This window comes from Mytilus edulis, chromosome 10 (assembly GCF_963676685.1).
Source record: "Mytilus edulis chromosome 10, xbMytEdul2.2, whole genome shotgun sequence".
Classification (NCBI taxonomy): Eukaryota; Metazoa; Mollusca; class Bivalvia; order Mytilida; family Mytilidae; genus Mytilus; species Mytilus edulis.
The window spans coordinates 54,818,952-54,834,305 of NC_092353.1; the positions used below are offsets into that span (position 1 = coordinate 54,818,952).

At 32.4% G+C, this 15,354-nt stretch overlaps 2 protein-coding genes across 2 annotated transcripts in view; one reads left to right on the plus strand and one right to left on the minus strand.

Moving 5' to 3' along the window:
• Positions 1–1,035, minus strand: part of LOC139492162 (prefoldin subunit 3-like) — a 24,653-nt gene extending 23,618 nt beyond the window's left edge. The window contains exon 1 of the mRNA XM_071280313.1: positions 882–1,035. Coding sequence (XP_071136414.1) covers positions 882–965 — 84 coding nt within the window. The 5' untranslated portion in view covers positions 966–1,035. The remainder of the gene's footprint in view (positions 1–881) is intronic.
• Positions 988–15,354, plus strand: part of LOC139492159 (cullin-5-like) — a 27,140-nt gene continuing 12,773 nt past the window's right edge. The window contains exons 1-9 of the mRNA XM_071280309.1: positions 988–1,075; positions 4,412–4,518; positions 4,943–5,042; positions 6,085–6,267; positions 6,701–6,842; positions 7,601–7,827; positions 8,810–8,903; positions 10,189–10,319; positions 11,838–11,945. Coding sequence (XP_071136410.1) covers positions 1,061–1,075; positions 4,412–4,518; positions 4,943–5,042; positions 6,085–6,267; positions 6,701–6,842; positions 7,601–7,827; positions 8,810–8,903; positions 10,189–10,319; positions 11,838–11,945 — 1,107 coding nt within the window. The 5' untranslated portion in view covers positions 988–1,060. The remainder of the gene's footprint in view (positions 1,076–4,411; positions 4,519–4,942; positions 5,043–6,084; positions 6,268–6,700; positions 6,843–7,600; positions 7,828–8,809; positions 8,904–10,188; positions 10,320–11,837; positions 11,946–15,354) is intronic.

Sequence of the window (15,354 nt, forward strand, 5' to 3'; positions counted from 1 at the left end):
ACACTAATGGAATTGATAACACTTTCTGTTGTGAATCTAAAACTTCCAATTAACGTATCTAAAAATAGACAAATCACTGACTTCAGCAGAAAAAGGTAACATTTAAAATTGCTAATTATTCAGTCATAACCATGGGGGCAGGGCCTCGACCTTTTGTTAATCTGATGTGAAGTGATAGTAATGCAACTGTCAAAAAAAATATAACATTGATAAATCACAAGAAGTTCCTAAAAAACAGATTTCAGCTGAATTTCTTTTCAATACACCTTATCGCTAATCCCGGCTGACCCGGCCGCTTGAACTTTTGACGCATACAACAATCACTTTTCCATTGTGGCGTCAGATATTTTGTTTTGAGACGTCAAAAATTTACGGGAACCTGTGTGATATCCAGTAATGGCGGACAAATAGCGATAAGGTGTATTGTTGATGTCGCCAACAACTGCCTCGCTCTAGGGGACTTTCGACTCCTACAAGACAAAATTCACACATCCTCGACCAGGCACAACAAGACCCCACTCAACATATGAATGAAAGAAGTATTGCAACCCAAGTAAAAGCATTAGGTCAATATAGAAAACTGCTGCATAATATCTAATACATTTTTCTGAATACATTCATGATCTATGTCAATAATCTACGTGCAAAAACCTATTAGTAAAAATGAAATAACCTGAACAAACTATCAAAAAATATATAACAGAGATCACTACAATTATTGAATTCGTGTTTTATTACAACTGCATCATGACACAACACGTGGGTATAAGTTTTTGTTTGGTCATGAATGTATGTCTATGGGGATAAATAAACAATAACAAATAAGTTTTTCAACTTGAAGGGTAAATAATGTTTCGTGTGTGTTGAATAAAGTGTCATACTACAAATTCTGCTAAAGGAATGCTCGAATTCGCCTTTAATTCTGATTTATCTGCAGAATCTGCTTTGGAATCACCCGTAGCCATGATGCTTGCTGAAAATAACGTGTATTCGGAAGTCTTCTCGGCCTTGTGTATCAATACACCGAAAACTACCGATAGATACGAGAGGAATTATAAATATGGCGATGTTGAGGGTAATGACTGAAAAATATCCTTCTTTGTTTATATACAAATGTGACACATATAGAATCTTCAAAAACAGTTTACGATAATGTCCAGTCCTTATGTCACATTATTATGTAAACAGCAGTATTTACCCTTCAGAATCGAGACAGTTCAGATTATGTTTTAAAAAATTATGTTGAGTGTTGTGCAATTTTTATTATTTTTATATATCTCTACGCCAATTTAACGTGAAACATAATGGTAAAGTTACTTCATATTTAACATTTAAGTCACAGCTTGTAAATATAACACCCTTTAAAAATGTTTCATAAAAATTCCTCAATTATAATATTTACCCATGATATTTACATACACCTTATCGCTAATGAGGGGGGATAGGACCTTTATTGGGACTCCGGGATCGGCTGTTTTTAAGCTCGGGATTTCGGGATTGACCCTTTCGGGATCCGGGAATTCTTTTTTTCGGATTTCGGGATGCCGGGATTTACTTTCTTTCATTTCGGGACCTCAGGATTTAGTCTTTTTGAGCCCGGGATTTCGGGATCAGGACCCCCCCCCCCCCCCCCCCCCCGCTAATACTGGCTGTCCGGCCGCTTGAACTTTTGACGTCCTACAACAATCACTTTGCCATTGTGGTGTCAGATATTTTGTATTATGACCTCAAAATTTTATGGGAACCTTTGCGATGTCTAGTAATGGCGGACTAATACTAATAGGGATAAGGTATATTATTAAATTCGGAGTAAAAGGCTTGTATATCATCATTATACTCCTCTGTTCTGTACTCCATATATTAAAAATCTGTTGTTATAAATATCAACCCAGTATATACATGTAGCATCATCCATCAAAAAGATTAAATTATGTATAATGTTATCGCGTATGAATTCATTTAAATTTACCATAGGCGGATTCAGGTGGGGGCCCAGGCCCCCCTTTCGTGGGAAAAATTTGTTTGATTATATAGGAAATCATCAAACCATGACTGGAGCGGGCTCCCCCTTAGGAAAAGTTCTGGATCCGCCTCTGTTTACTTCTTTATCATGCTTATTATAAAATCTGACTCGAAATTTGCGAACTTTCCCATAAATTTTCTGTTATTATGATTTTTATGTCGCAGTAAGAACTGATTGACCTTGTGTCAACCGGTGTAATTCATTCAAAAAAAACAACTGTTGAAATCAAGATTGGTGTTCACCAAATCACTTCGAAATATTTATATTTGGTTTGCTTTATCATGTCATCATGTGAGAAGGAATTATATTATGCTTTTGACAATCATATGTTTTCATCTTGCTGTTGCAGGTACATGAATATTTAGTGTTTCATTCCCTACATCATCTTGGAACAGAAAATTCATATGTAGCATACTTTACACTTTACAATACAGTAGTACAAAGACTCATAATTTTGCCATGACCATGATGAAATTTTTACTTTGACAAAGCCTAACTCATCAATTCAATTTTTCTGTTGTACATGCATATATACTATTTGAACTTCCATGACTCCATTTAGAAAACTTATGATAATATCACCTTTTTTTGTCATTAATGATGATTTCTACACACATCTTGTTAAGGCCAGACTTTTTTTATTATCTGTTTAACGAGATCCGCCGACTCTACCTTTCCCGATTTTAGAATAAAAATAAAAGTAGTGCTTCTTACTTTTATTATTATTTTTCCCGCCGACTGTTACGAAATCCTCAGAAAAAAATAAAATGTGTTGTTCACGATACTCGCTTTCAGTCAATTTTGTTATCGGTAATATTTAATTTTTACCAAGTCAACGAAACAGCAATTTTCATTTAAAAGTAAAGAAATTCAAGGCATAAACGATATATTTTCTTCTAAAAGATTTTTAAGCTGGTGGCATGCTTTTCATACTTGTTACACGAGAGCGAACATCAAATCATTCTAACTTTCGGCAAAATCAGTTATTACTTCATCAGAACTTGATGAAATTAGCCTAAAGTAAACTTGTCATCCATGTATTGCATTAGAAACGTCATATTCCTTTCCAAATAGCATATCAAACATCGTTTATTTTTGTAAATTTTTCTTCGTCTGACATTTAAATTTGTAGAACTAAGGATCGGAATCGGGATTTCATCGGAAACTGACCCGCTATGACCGAAATCCGGATTCTTGCGATAATGACTACAGACGCATGAATGGCACTGCTGACAGACAAAAAATGATCCCAAAAGGGAAAATTACGCATTCCACACGCATTAACATACTTTTGGTTAGATCTTCTTGATTAGTGTATATATTTCCATGTATAAGCATTGTTTCAATTTATAGGTTAAAGTAGCTTAACTCTGGGACTATTACACCAGAGACATATATACACATGTGTATATATATGTCTCTGTATACACTAAGAGGTTCCTGACTGGGTGACTGGTATATACATATATAGTGTATATGCAGCGAGGTTGATATATTTGAGTGGTGCCATGGATAGTGGAAATACAGAATCAAAACATAGTTTTTATGTTTATATTAATAGAAGGGTTAACCAGAGACATATATAAACTATATGTATTTATATTTCTCTGGGTTAATATACTGGTCTGTTCTCATTTCATTGTTCTTGTATTTTGATAAATTCTAAAAAAAAAAAAAAAAAAAAAAAAAGTCACTTATAATGGTTTTATTTTTATTTTTAGTGTCGACTGGACCAATTTTGCACTTTTATTTTTTTTTATTTCGCCCCCTCGACCCTAATTTTTTACAAATTTTCTCGTTAAACAGATAAAATAAAAAGTCCGGCCTAATGTTTAATTACTTTGAGTCAAAGGATCTTGATATACCTTGGGACTTGTCTGTTTTAAAACTGATGAGTCGAGTCTAAATGGGTCAAGGACTCATGGACTTGTCTTGGTGGTAACCATGCATGACCCAATTTGTTTCTGTGTAAAAAATGTATATGATTAGGGATTATAATTAACTAACTGTCAAATCTGCTTTTAATATATATTTACTGAGAAGCGGAACTAGGACTAATTTATAGAGAATGAACTTGGGCAAGTTATTGACTTTCATTTCTGTGGACTCTGTTATTTTGTGATGTTTTCATGGATTTTGTGGTTATAGGTCATGTAGTTAATTATGAATTTAAATGTTAATCAAAGAACACATTTTCAATACTAAGGCTTGAATGCAGAATTTGGCAAAATCACAAAATCAAATATCCATAAACTTTATAATTGTTCAATCCACACAAAAATGTATGAATAAAAAGTATCCATAAATAAAAATCTGTTCTCAAATAGTATTGGTTATAATGTTAATACATAAACACATAATACGAACAATGATTTTCATTTTTTTCAGCAAGGACAGTCTCAGTTTGAGGACCGATGGCCCTCCATGAGACCAACTGCCTTAAAATTACTCAGACAGGAACCAGTTACCAAAGCAGAATGGCAGGATCTGTTCTGGTAGGGTTTCCACTTAGTTTTATATTCTTATAAGTAAAAAATATTGTTAACACTGTTATACTATATTGAATATAGTTCGAATAAAATGAGATGTATGTTAGTTTTTTTAAGACATGCAACCTTACAATACAAGTCATCTTGACATCCAAGATTAGGTACCATTTTAGGTATTTATAGGATTTCTAGGTAGGCTGATAAAAAAATATTCATGGTTTTATGATTTCCTTACTAAGGTCTTTTCTTAAAAAAACATGTATCTTGGAGTAGTATTAATATTTTTGAAAGCCAATATACCATTTACACAGCTCAAATACCAAGCAATATTTATAACTATAAACATGATAAAAGCAGGCTGGCAAATAATCAAAGCCAATTAAAACAGTTTTATGTAACACCATGCTTAACACTATTTTGCTTTTTACAGTGCAGTACATTCAGTATGCCTTTGGGATGACAAAGGTCCACAGAAGATGTATCAAGCTTTACAAGATGATATACTAGAATTCATACAGCATGCTCAATCAGTAAGTTTTGTCAATATTGCTAAACGCATTGTTTAACAACTACATTTATTACAGAGTTTGTTTATAAAACTTCTAGTTTAATCTGTCAAGAAAACCCTATTTTTATCAGGGGATGTTTTTATGACCCACCTACGATAGTATAGGGGCATTATGTTTTCTGGTCTGTACGTCCGTTCATCCCGCTTCAGGTTAAAGTTTTTGGTCAAGGTAGTTTTTGATGAAGTTGAAGTCCAATCAACTTGAAACTTAGTACACATGTTCCTTATGATCTTTCTAATTTTAATGCCAAATAAGAGGTTTGACCCCAATTTCATGGTCCACTGAAAATAGAAAATGATAGTTGTGTGGGGCATCTGTGTACTGGGGACACATTCTTGTTTTGTAACTGTTGTGAGTTGTTGTTTTATGATTCAGGGATCTCGGTCATAAAACTTTACTCAGTACTCAGACTGCTCAATAATCATACTCAAAATGTTTATGACAACAAGCCTTATCCATGCCTTTATTGATTCATTCTTGTTATTATGCAACACTGAAAACAAACCATACTAACCATTATATCTGACAACAGGAATCACAAAAATCACTGGACAGCACAAAAGACATTAAAAAAAAGTAATACATACAAACAAAAGACCAACATTTAATTAATTAGCAATGTTGCCAAATATCAGATCGTCTTTTTCTTAATTTTGTATTGACATTTCAGACATGCCTCTGTGTCAACAGTTTATTTAATGATATTTTGTCAGTCGTATATACTATAGATGGATTTAATTGATGACTGTAATGTGAGACTGTTTAGTTATTAGGATATCTCAATTTTATGAATTTTTTCTTTCAAAACCAAACTGAATTTGAACATGTATTTAATTCAGTACATATATGCATGATATACAAATATAGGTAATGAGGAAATATATTCTATATTTTCCTCTCCCAACAAACTCAAGGTGGCCATTTTGAAAATCATTGATAAAGTTCATTCAAATAAAAGTGAGTTTACATTCTTCAATTCATTAAATCTGTTGGATAATTTCAGAGGGTATTAAAAAACCAAGAAGATTCAGCATTACTAAAAGCATACATAGCAGAATGGGGTAAATTCTTCACTCAGTGTGACTATTTACCTAAACCATTCATGCAGCTTGTTACCTCACTATCGGGTAAACCACATGGTAGTGTACCAAAGAAAACTCCAGGAGAGGAGAGCTTAGTTAGAAAGGTAAATTATTACTGTTACAATTAAAAATTGACACTTTTAAAGTTTACAACTGTCATTTAGAATGTAATTGATGACTGAAGAAAGAAACAAAGAATTTTCTATTCTTTAAAGTGTACTGTACATGTAAGTTCAGAAATTTTGCAAGGTTTTTATTATAATGAAAATGTAACAGGGGGAGTATTTATAAGAACTGGCATCCTGAAAAAATCTTAACACATACATTTATAATATATACAGCTTTTCCTCTAATTTGTTATCCCCCTGCCATAGCAGAGGGGGCATGAAGTTTTACCTTTATACGTAACATATGTACAACCGTACGTATGTATCTTCATAACATTATATGCAAGCGGGGGCATCATCTGTGTCCTATGGACACATTCCCCATTTAATTTTCTTCAAAGAGATTGTCATAATTTATTTTTCTTTACAGTTGATGTTAGATAGCTGGAATCAAAATATATTTTCTAATATCAAACAGAGGCTACAGGATAGTGCAATGAAATTGTTACATGCTGAGAGAAATGGAGAGGCTTTCGATTCTCAACTTGTTATAGGTGTTAGAGAGTCTTATGGTAAGTCCATGTTTACTTGTGTACTTCATGCAGTAAGGTTGTGAGTTGGAACCTAGCTTGTGCTGGTGCACTCAACTCCAATCTCAATTGACTAGGATTGTCAGTTTTCCTATGGAAGGTCAGTGGTCTTCTCTTTGCACTTCAGCTTCCTCCACCAATAAAAACTGTCCACCACGAAATAGCCCAAAGAGTGGTGTTAAAACACCAACAATCAATCAATAAATCTGTGAGTGATATTCAACAGTTCAGTTGGATTTTGGTTTTCCCACCATGCTTATTCCACTCAATTTTATGTCTTCTTTTTTTGTGTTGACTGTTGAATAACAGTTTGCTTATGGAATAAAAGGAAATTTAGGGTAAATGCCAGTGAGACAACAACACAATAAAACCGCAAAATATTGCTTTCAGTAATTTGTGTGTCAAATCGAAATTTAGTATTTTTTGTGAAGGTAAACAGTCTATGTTTCATGAAATTCATAAAGTATTATTTTCAATTGATATGTATTGAAAGTTAGATTTATAAACATAAGGATATTTGATGTCCTTTTGTAGGGCAGATTTTCTCAGCTGAAATAAATGTATAATTCAAAATAAGTACTTTAAGTATTCATTGCTTTAAATTTGAAAAATGGTTTAAATATAAGTATTGCCTCAAAAGTTACAAGTAAGTGTCATAGTACTCAGTTGTATTAACAACTTGATCAATCCAATAGTCAATATTTCACTATTAAAATACATAATTTGTTATATTTTTCCAGTAAATTTAAGTTCAGATGTAGAAGACAAATTGAAGATTTACAGAGAGAATTTTGAGAAAGCCTACTTAGAAGCAACAGAAAAGTTTTACAAATTAAAAGCTCCACAATACTTAGAAGCTAATGGTGTACAGAATTATATGAGATATGCTGACTCCAAACTGAAAGAAGAGGAGGCCAGAGCTAGGCGATACCTGGAGACAGGATGGGGATGTAACTCAGTTGCTACTGTAAGTATGAAATGTCAAATGGGAAGTCAACACTGAGGTTGTGAGTTCGAACCCTGCTAGTGCAGATGCACTTGACTCCAATCTTAGTTGACTAAGATTGTCAGTTTTTCTAACGAAGGTCATGGTTTTCTCCAGGCACTCCAGCTTCCGCCACCTACAAAAACTGGCCGCTAGAAATAGCCCAAAAGTGGTGCTTAAAAGTGGCATTACAACACCAACAATTAATCAGTTGTTGGGGGTACTGTGGATTCATTTCTGTTTGTTTGTACAAACTTTTACTGAATTGAGGAAAACTGTCTTTTTCCTCGACATCTGTTTCCATGATTTAGCCAAAGCCTGCATACAACCTTAATACAGAAAATTTGTAAATTGTTGAACATTTAAATTTATGGTTAACCTGTTCTCACAAAATCCAAGAAAACTTACAAGTATCCAATGAATAATTACAAATTCAAATTTGACATTGATGAAACAGCAACCTAACAACAAAATATATCTTACAGTGCAACAAAAATTCTTGAACTATTATATAGATTGATTTATCTCAACTGTCAATTGTTCAATTTGTTGAAAAGGGGTTATGTCAATGTAGAGAAAAGTTTGGAATAAAGAGATAAGATGTTTAAAGACAGAGTTGATTTATGATATGATTTAGAACGGACATAAGAATATGTGAAAGAGACAAGAAACTGACCAAAGAGCAGACAACAGAACAAGGCCACAAAAGGGTCTTTAATGCAGCGAGAAAAAACCAAAATTATCATGATACCTGGTAATGTTTACTACAAAAATGGTCATACAAGAACATGCAAGAAATTTTTTTTTAACCATTCATCCTGTTCATTGGGAATTCAAAAAGAAATGCATATATGGGGGTCATATATATGTATACTTAATATTGTTATTTTACAGTTAACAGAATGTTGTGTTACTGTACTAGTGACTGCATTTAAAGAAACCTTATAATATTGTTATTTTACAGTTAACAGAATGTTGTGTTACAGTACTAGTGACTGCATTTAAAGAAACCATATTAAAAGAATGTGCTCAAATGATCAAAAGTAATGAAACAGAAAGTAAGTACTGTCTGATGTAGTTGAAAAAAACTGTAATTTGTTGAAAGACTCTGTGACTGAGTGGTCTAAATAAGTCACTAGCTTTTCAATATTGAATATGCGTTTTAGAGGTCTTAATCAATAAAAGAAGAATACTACAGTGAAACCTGTTTAAGGATGTCTGCTTGTCATGTTTTGGAATTTTTGTCAGATTTTCGGAATCCTCTGGTTTTATCCATTTGAATGCCCTAAAAAAAATCCCCATGAACCCCCATTTTTCTTTTTATAAATCTTTTACATGTATAATTATAAATCATTTGTAAAAGTCTTATAAAATTTTATTTATTTTTTAATAGTATTTGAGAACTTTAACTGGTCAATGATAAAGCTATGAAAAATCAAGAGAGAACATTTTTCTGCCAAAATTCCAATGGCTAATATCTCCAAAACAAGCACATTGACCCCTATAATTTTTTTAATTTTTTTATTCCTCAATTTATTCCCTATCAATACATACTAGTTTCATGAAAAAATTATTTATTTTGAAACTGAGCAGCGAACATCCTTAAACGGAATCTTGCATAAACTGGAAACCTGTCTTGACCAAGCATGTTCTGGAGTCCAGTCGTATCAAATGTTATACCTTTTGAACCTGATTAAACCTAAAACCTGAAAAAAAATGATAAAAATCTAAAGTTCCAAAGAGATTCAATTTAAACAGGTTTCACTGTACTTTCAAGAAGCATACACAAGTATAAAACACAGTATAAAACAATGTTAATAACATTACATAGTTAAGTATTGTAAAAAAAGGAAACACCACCAAAATGAGGACCTGCTGTTATAAACACTTATTGTTATCCATCTGTAGAAGCAAGCATTCTGTATTCAGAGATTACCATTCAATTAAAATTGACTTATGAATAGGAGTTACCTTGAAATATCTTAAGAAAAATTAATCTTAAGAAAAAATAATATAAAATGAAGTTATGAACTACTAAGGATCGTATAAAGTTTCTTTGCAAATTCATTTCTACTGCTTTAAAAAGGTACTGAAATTCAGAAATTATTGCGAATAATGCTACTGGATCATTTGTGGATGAGTATCTCAATAAAATAGAATTTGCAATCTGAAATTGCAAAAACAAATGCACGCAATAGATTCTAAATTTATAGTAACTCATTTATAATGATACACATGTTAAAAGGGTATATCTGGCATGTAAACCAGAACCCATTTACATTCAATAAATTTAATAAAAATAACTTTGAATCAAATAAAAAGATATTTATTTGTACATTTCAGGATTACGACTTATGTTCAGTCTAATGGACAGGGTACCAGATGGTATAACACAGATGCTCGTAGATTTAGAACATTATATTTTCAATCAAGGCTTAGCAGATATGATGGCTGCAGCAGAGTCCATTACAACAGTAAGTGGTTATTACATGACAATAAACATTAACTTCATTTCAAGGTTAATTTGGACATTGTATGTCAATTTTCATTGTCCAATAAAATCCCAATATATATTAAACAGACTGAAACCGCCTATCTATATTGCAAACATAGCAAGAAAATCAATCATTTTTTGTCGAGCCTGCGACTTTTGTCGCAGAAAGCTTGACATAGGGATAGTGATCCGGTGGCGACTGCAGCAGGAGCGGCTTTAGCTAACTTTATAAAAGCTTTATATTTTAGAAGGCGGAAGACCTGAATGCTTCATACTTTGTATAAAGATGCCTCACGCTACAAAGTTTCTGTCAGTCACATGTCCAATGTCCTTGACCTCATTTTCATGGTTTAGTGACTACTTGAAAAAAAGTTATGTTAAATTCTCTCTTATTATAAGTAATAGGATAACTATAGTTGGTATGTGCGTACCTTGCAAGGTCCTCATGGCAGTACGACAGTTTTCACTTGACCTAGAACTCATTTCATGGATCAGTGAACAAGGTTAAGATTTGGTGGTCAAGTCCATATCTCAGATACTATAAGCAATAGGTTTTGTATATTCGGTGTATGGAAGGACTGTAAGGTGTACATGTCCAACTTGCAGGTGTCATCTGACCTTGACCTCATTTTCATGGTTCAGTGGTTATAGTTATGTTTTTGTGTTTTGGTCTGTTTTACTTATACTGTATGCAATAGGTCTACTATATTTGGTGTATGGAATAATTGTAAGGTATATGTATCTAGTGTGCAGGTGTCATCTGACCTTTACCTCATTTTCATGGTTCAGTGGTCAAAGTTAAGTTAAGTTTTCGTGTTTTTGTCTGTTTTACTTATACTGTATGCAATAGGTCTACTATATTTGGTGTATGGAATGATTGTAAGGTGTACATGTCTAGCGGGCAGGTGTCATCTGACCTTGAACTTATTTTCATGGTTCAGTGGTCTAAGTTAAGTTTTTTTGAGTTTTGGTCTTTTTTCTTATACTATATGCAATAGGTCAACTATATTTGATGTATGCAAATATTTTATGATCTATGTCAGTCGCACAGGTTTTGTTTGACCTTCACCTCATTTTCACAGTTCATTGCTCAGTGTTTAGCATTTTGTGTTTTGGCCTGCAAAAGGTCAACTATATTTGTTGTATGGAAGAATTGTTAGCTGTACTGCCTTGCATGGTTCATCTGACCTTGACCTTATTTTCATGGTTCATTGGTCAATGTTTAGTTTTCTTGGTTAATGTTAAATTTATGTGACAGTTGTAATAAAGCTTTATATTTAGGACTATCAACATACTATTAATGATTAGTAAAGAAGGTGAGACATTTCAGTGTGTGCACCCTCGTTATATTTTTTGCATGCTTTAATACAGAATCTGTAATACTTGCTACTAAATGTTAAAGCAAGCATGCAACAATCCATTAATCAATCTGTGAAAAGTTTGTTCCTGGCTCTGCTTGTTTAGTATTTTTATGACACCTATCTTGCCTCTTTTTCAGGATTCAGAGAAATATGTAGAACAGTTATTAGAATTATTTAACAGATTTAGTACTCTAGTCAAAGATGCTTTTATGGATGATCCACGATTCCTAACATCTAGAGATAAAGTAAGTTTGGGTATATATTGTTCCTCCTATACATTTCTAGGAATATGATTGGTTAAAAGCTACTACGTGGAGACCTTGTATATGCCATATTAGGTTAGAAGGGTTCCATATTAGGTTATTAGGTAGGGTCTTATTTCAATACAATGTTAGTTGTGGTGTTACGTCCCTTTATAAAAACAACATGGTGTTGAGGAAAAAATCTAAGTTTCAACAAACAAAGAAATTGATGATGAACGATTGAAATAAATTCATTAAACACATTTAAAGATTACAAGTTGTTATTGTTGGCATTTGTTTTTGTATAGATCAATGTGTAGGTTCTTAATACTAACGGTATTGAAGACTTGATCACTTTAATAGGCCTGAGTGATAGGCCATAGTGACCTAATACGATATATATGTGGTCAGTAAATTCTTATAGGTATACGAGCCTTACTCTTACCCCATATGTAATTTACTGACCCCATATATATCATATTAGGTCACTAGCACACTATGTGACTAATGACATTATGAATGATGCTTACATAGATATAGGAAGATGTGGTGTGAGTGCCAATGAGACAACTCTCCATACAAATAACAATTTAAAAAGTAAACCATTATAGGTTAAAGTACGGCCTTCAACACATGTATATATATGGAAGTAATATTATGTGTATTAAAATGCTGATAACTTACATAAACTCATCATAAATACCAGGATAAAAATAATTGTACGCCAGATAGATGTTTTGTCTTTAGAAGACCCAGCAGTGTCACTTCAATAAAAAAGGAAAATGGCCAAATAAAGCACAAATTAAAAAACATTTAGGACCCAACATTCTGAAAGCTTTTTTATACGGCTGCAAAAATTTTAATTTTTTGGTCGTATATTGCTAAAACGTTGGCGTCGTCGTCGTCGTCGTCGTCCGAATACTTTTAGTTTTCGCACTCTAACTTTAGTAAAAGTGAATAGAAATCAATGAAATTTTAACACAAGGTTTATGACCACAAAAGGAAGGTTGGGATTGATTTTGGGAGTTTTGGTCCCAACATTTTAGGAATTAAGGGCCAAAAAGGGCCCAAATAAGCATTTTCTTGGTTTTCGCACTATAACTTTAGTTTAAGTGAATAGAAATCTATGAAATTTTGATACAAAGGTTTATGACCACATCAGGAAGGTTGGGATTGATTTTGGGAGTTTTGGTTCCAACAGTTTAGGAAATAAGGGCCAAAAAAGGGCCCAAATAAGCATTATTCTTGGTTTTCGCACAATAACTTTAGTATAAGTAAATAGAAATCAATGAAATTTTAACACAAGGTTTATGACCACAAAAGGAAGGTTGGGATTAATTTTTGGAGTTGAGGTCACAACAGTTTATGAATTAGGGGCCAAAAAGGGGCCCAAATAAGCATTATTTTTGGTTTTTGCACCATAACTTTAGTATAAGTAAATAGAAATCTATGAAATTTAAACACAAGGTTTATGACCATAAAAGAAAGGTTGGGTTTGATTTTGGGAGTTTTGGTCCTTACAGTTTAGGAATAAGGGGCCCAAAGGGTCCAAAATTGAACTTTGTGTGATTTCCTCAAAAATTGAATAATTGGGGTTCTTTGATATGCCGAATCTAACTATGTATGTAGATTCTTAATTTTGGTCCCGTTTTCAAATTGGTCTACATAAAGGTCCAAAGGGTCCAAAATTAAACTTAGTTTGATTTTAACAAAAATTGAATCCTTGGGGTTCTTTGATATGCTGAATTTAAAAATGTACTTAGATTTTTAATTATTGGCTTAGTTTTCAAGTTGGTCCAAATGGGGGTCCAAAATTAAACTTTGTTTGATTTCATCAAAAATTGAATAAATGGATTCTTTGATATTCCAAATCTAACTGTGTATGTAGATTCTTAATTTTTGGTCCAGTTTTCAAATTGGTCTACATTAAGGTCCAAAGGGTCCAAAATTAAACTAAGTTTGATTTTAACAAAAATTAAATTCTTGGGCTTATTTGATATGCTTTATCTAAATATGTATTTTGATTTTTGATTATGGGCCCAGTTTTCAAGTTGGTCCAAATCAGGATTCCATATCAAGTATTGTGCAATAGCAAGAAATTTTCAATTGCACAGTATTGCACAATAGCAAGAAATATCTAATTGCACAATATTGTGCAATAGCAATTAATTTTCAATTGGAGTTATCTTTCTTTGTATAGAATAGTAGTTGATAATATATGTTGGAAATTTGCCAGACATGACTATGATGTCATTTTCTATTTTTATTTGCCAATAACTTTATGTAAATAACTTCATTGGAAATTTGCCAATATAAAATGTTGCTGATGAAGTTTTTTTTATTGTTTTATACAATAAACAATGTATATTCACTTTTACTACCAACCAATCTTTACCATTCAGTGATAACAAGCACTTTATTTTGCATTTTAATATTTTATGATGTATTTAAAAGAGTAGTTATTGTTGCAAACTCCTTTAGAAATTTGAATTGATATCAGTTTTGGAAAAAGGGAAACGGGGATGTGAAAAAAAAGGGGGGGGTTAAATTTTTCTCATTTCAGATTTCATAAATAAAAAGAAAATTTCTTCAAACATTTTTTTGAGAGGATTAATATTCAACAGCATAGTGAATTGCTCAAAGGCAAAAAAAAACTTTTAAGTTCATTAGACCACATTCGTTCTGTGTCAGAAACCTATGCTGTGTCATGATCAACTATTTAATTTTAGATTTAAAAAGTTTGAAGAAGAAATCTTTAATTGATTTGTAAAATCTTGACATTTGTTTTGTGTAAAAAAAAACCATGTAATGTCAAAAATTTGATCACAATCCAAATTCAGAGCTGTATCACGCTTGAATGTTTTGTCCATACTTGCCCCAACTGTTCAAGTTCGACCTCTGCGGTCGTATAAAGCTGCGCCCTGCGGAGCACCTGGTTTTCAAATACAGCTGAGGTTATCTATTCCTGGAGTAGAAAAAAGTACATAACTTGAATCTAGCAATACATGTAGATACATATTCAAATTTCAAATTTCAAATTTATTTTAATCTGAAAATTACAGTCTCAATAGGAGAGAGATTGACCTTGGCTCCAATTTGAAACCATGACCTGTAAATATAATATAAAAAAAAACCAACCCACTCTGATAGGCAAATTGCTTTAGTGAGAAGGACAAAAAAAATCTTAAAATTGATCCAATCAAAGGTCATTGTTTGGACCTTTTATCCTAAACTGTTGTAAAGGTCCAGGACTTTTTAGTAAAAAATGTTAATTGAACCCCTGACAAACTTTAATTTTAAGTATTTCTTCTTTTATAATAATTTTTCTAAACACCTTAAAACTAATGTAATTTGTATTTATAAGACTTTACTTTCAGACTTTCAGATGTTTTTTAATCGTCTATATCAATTT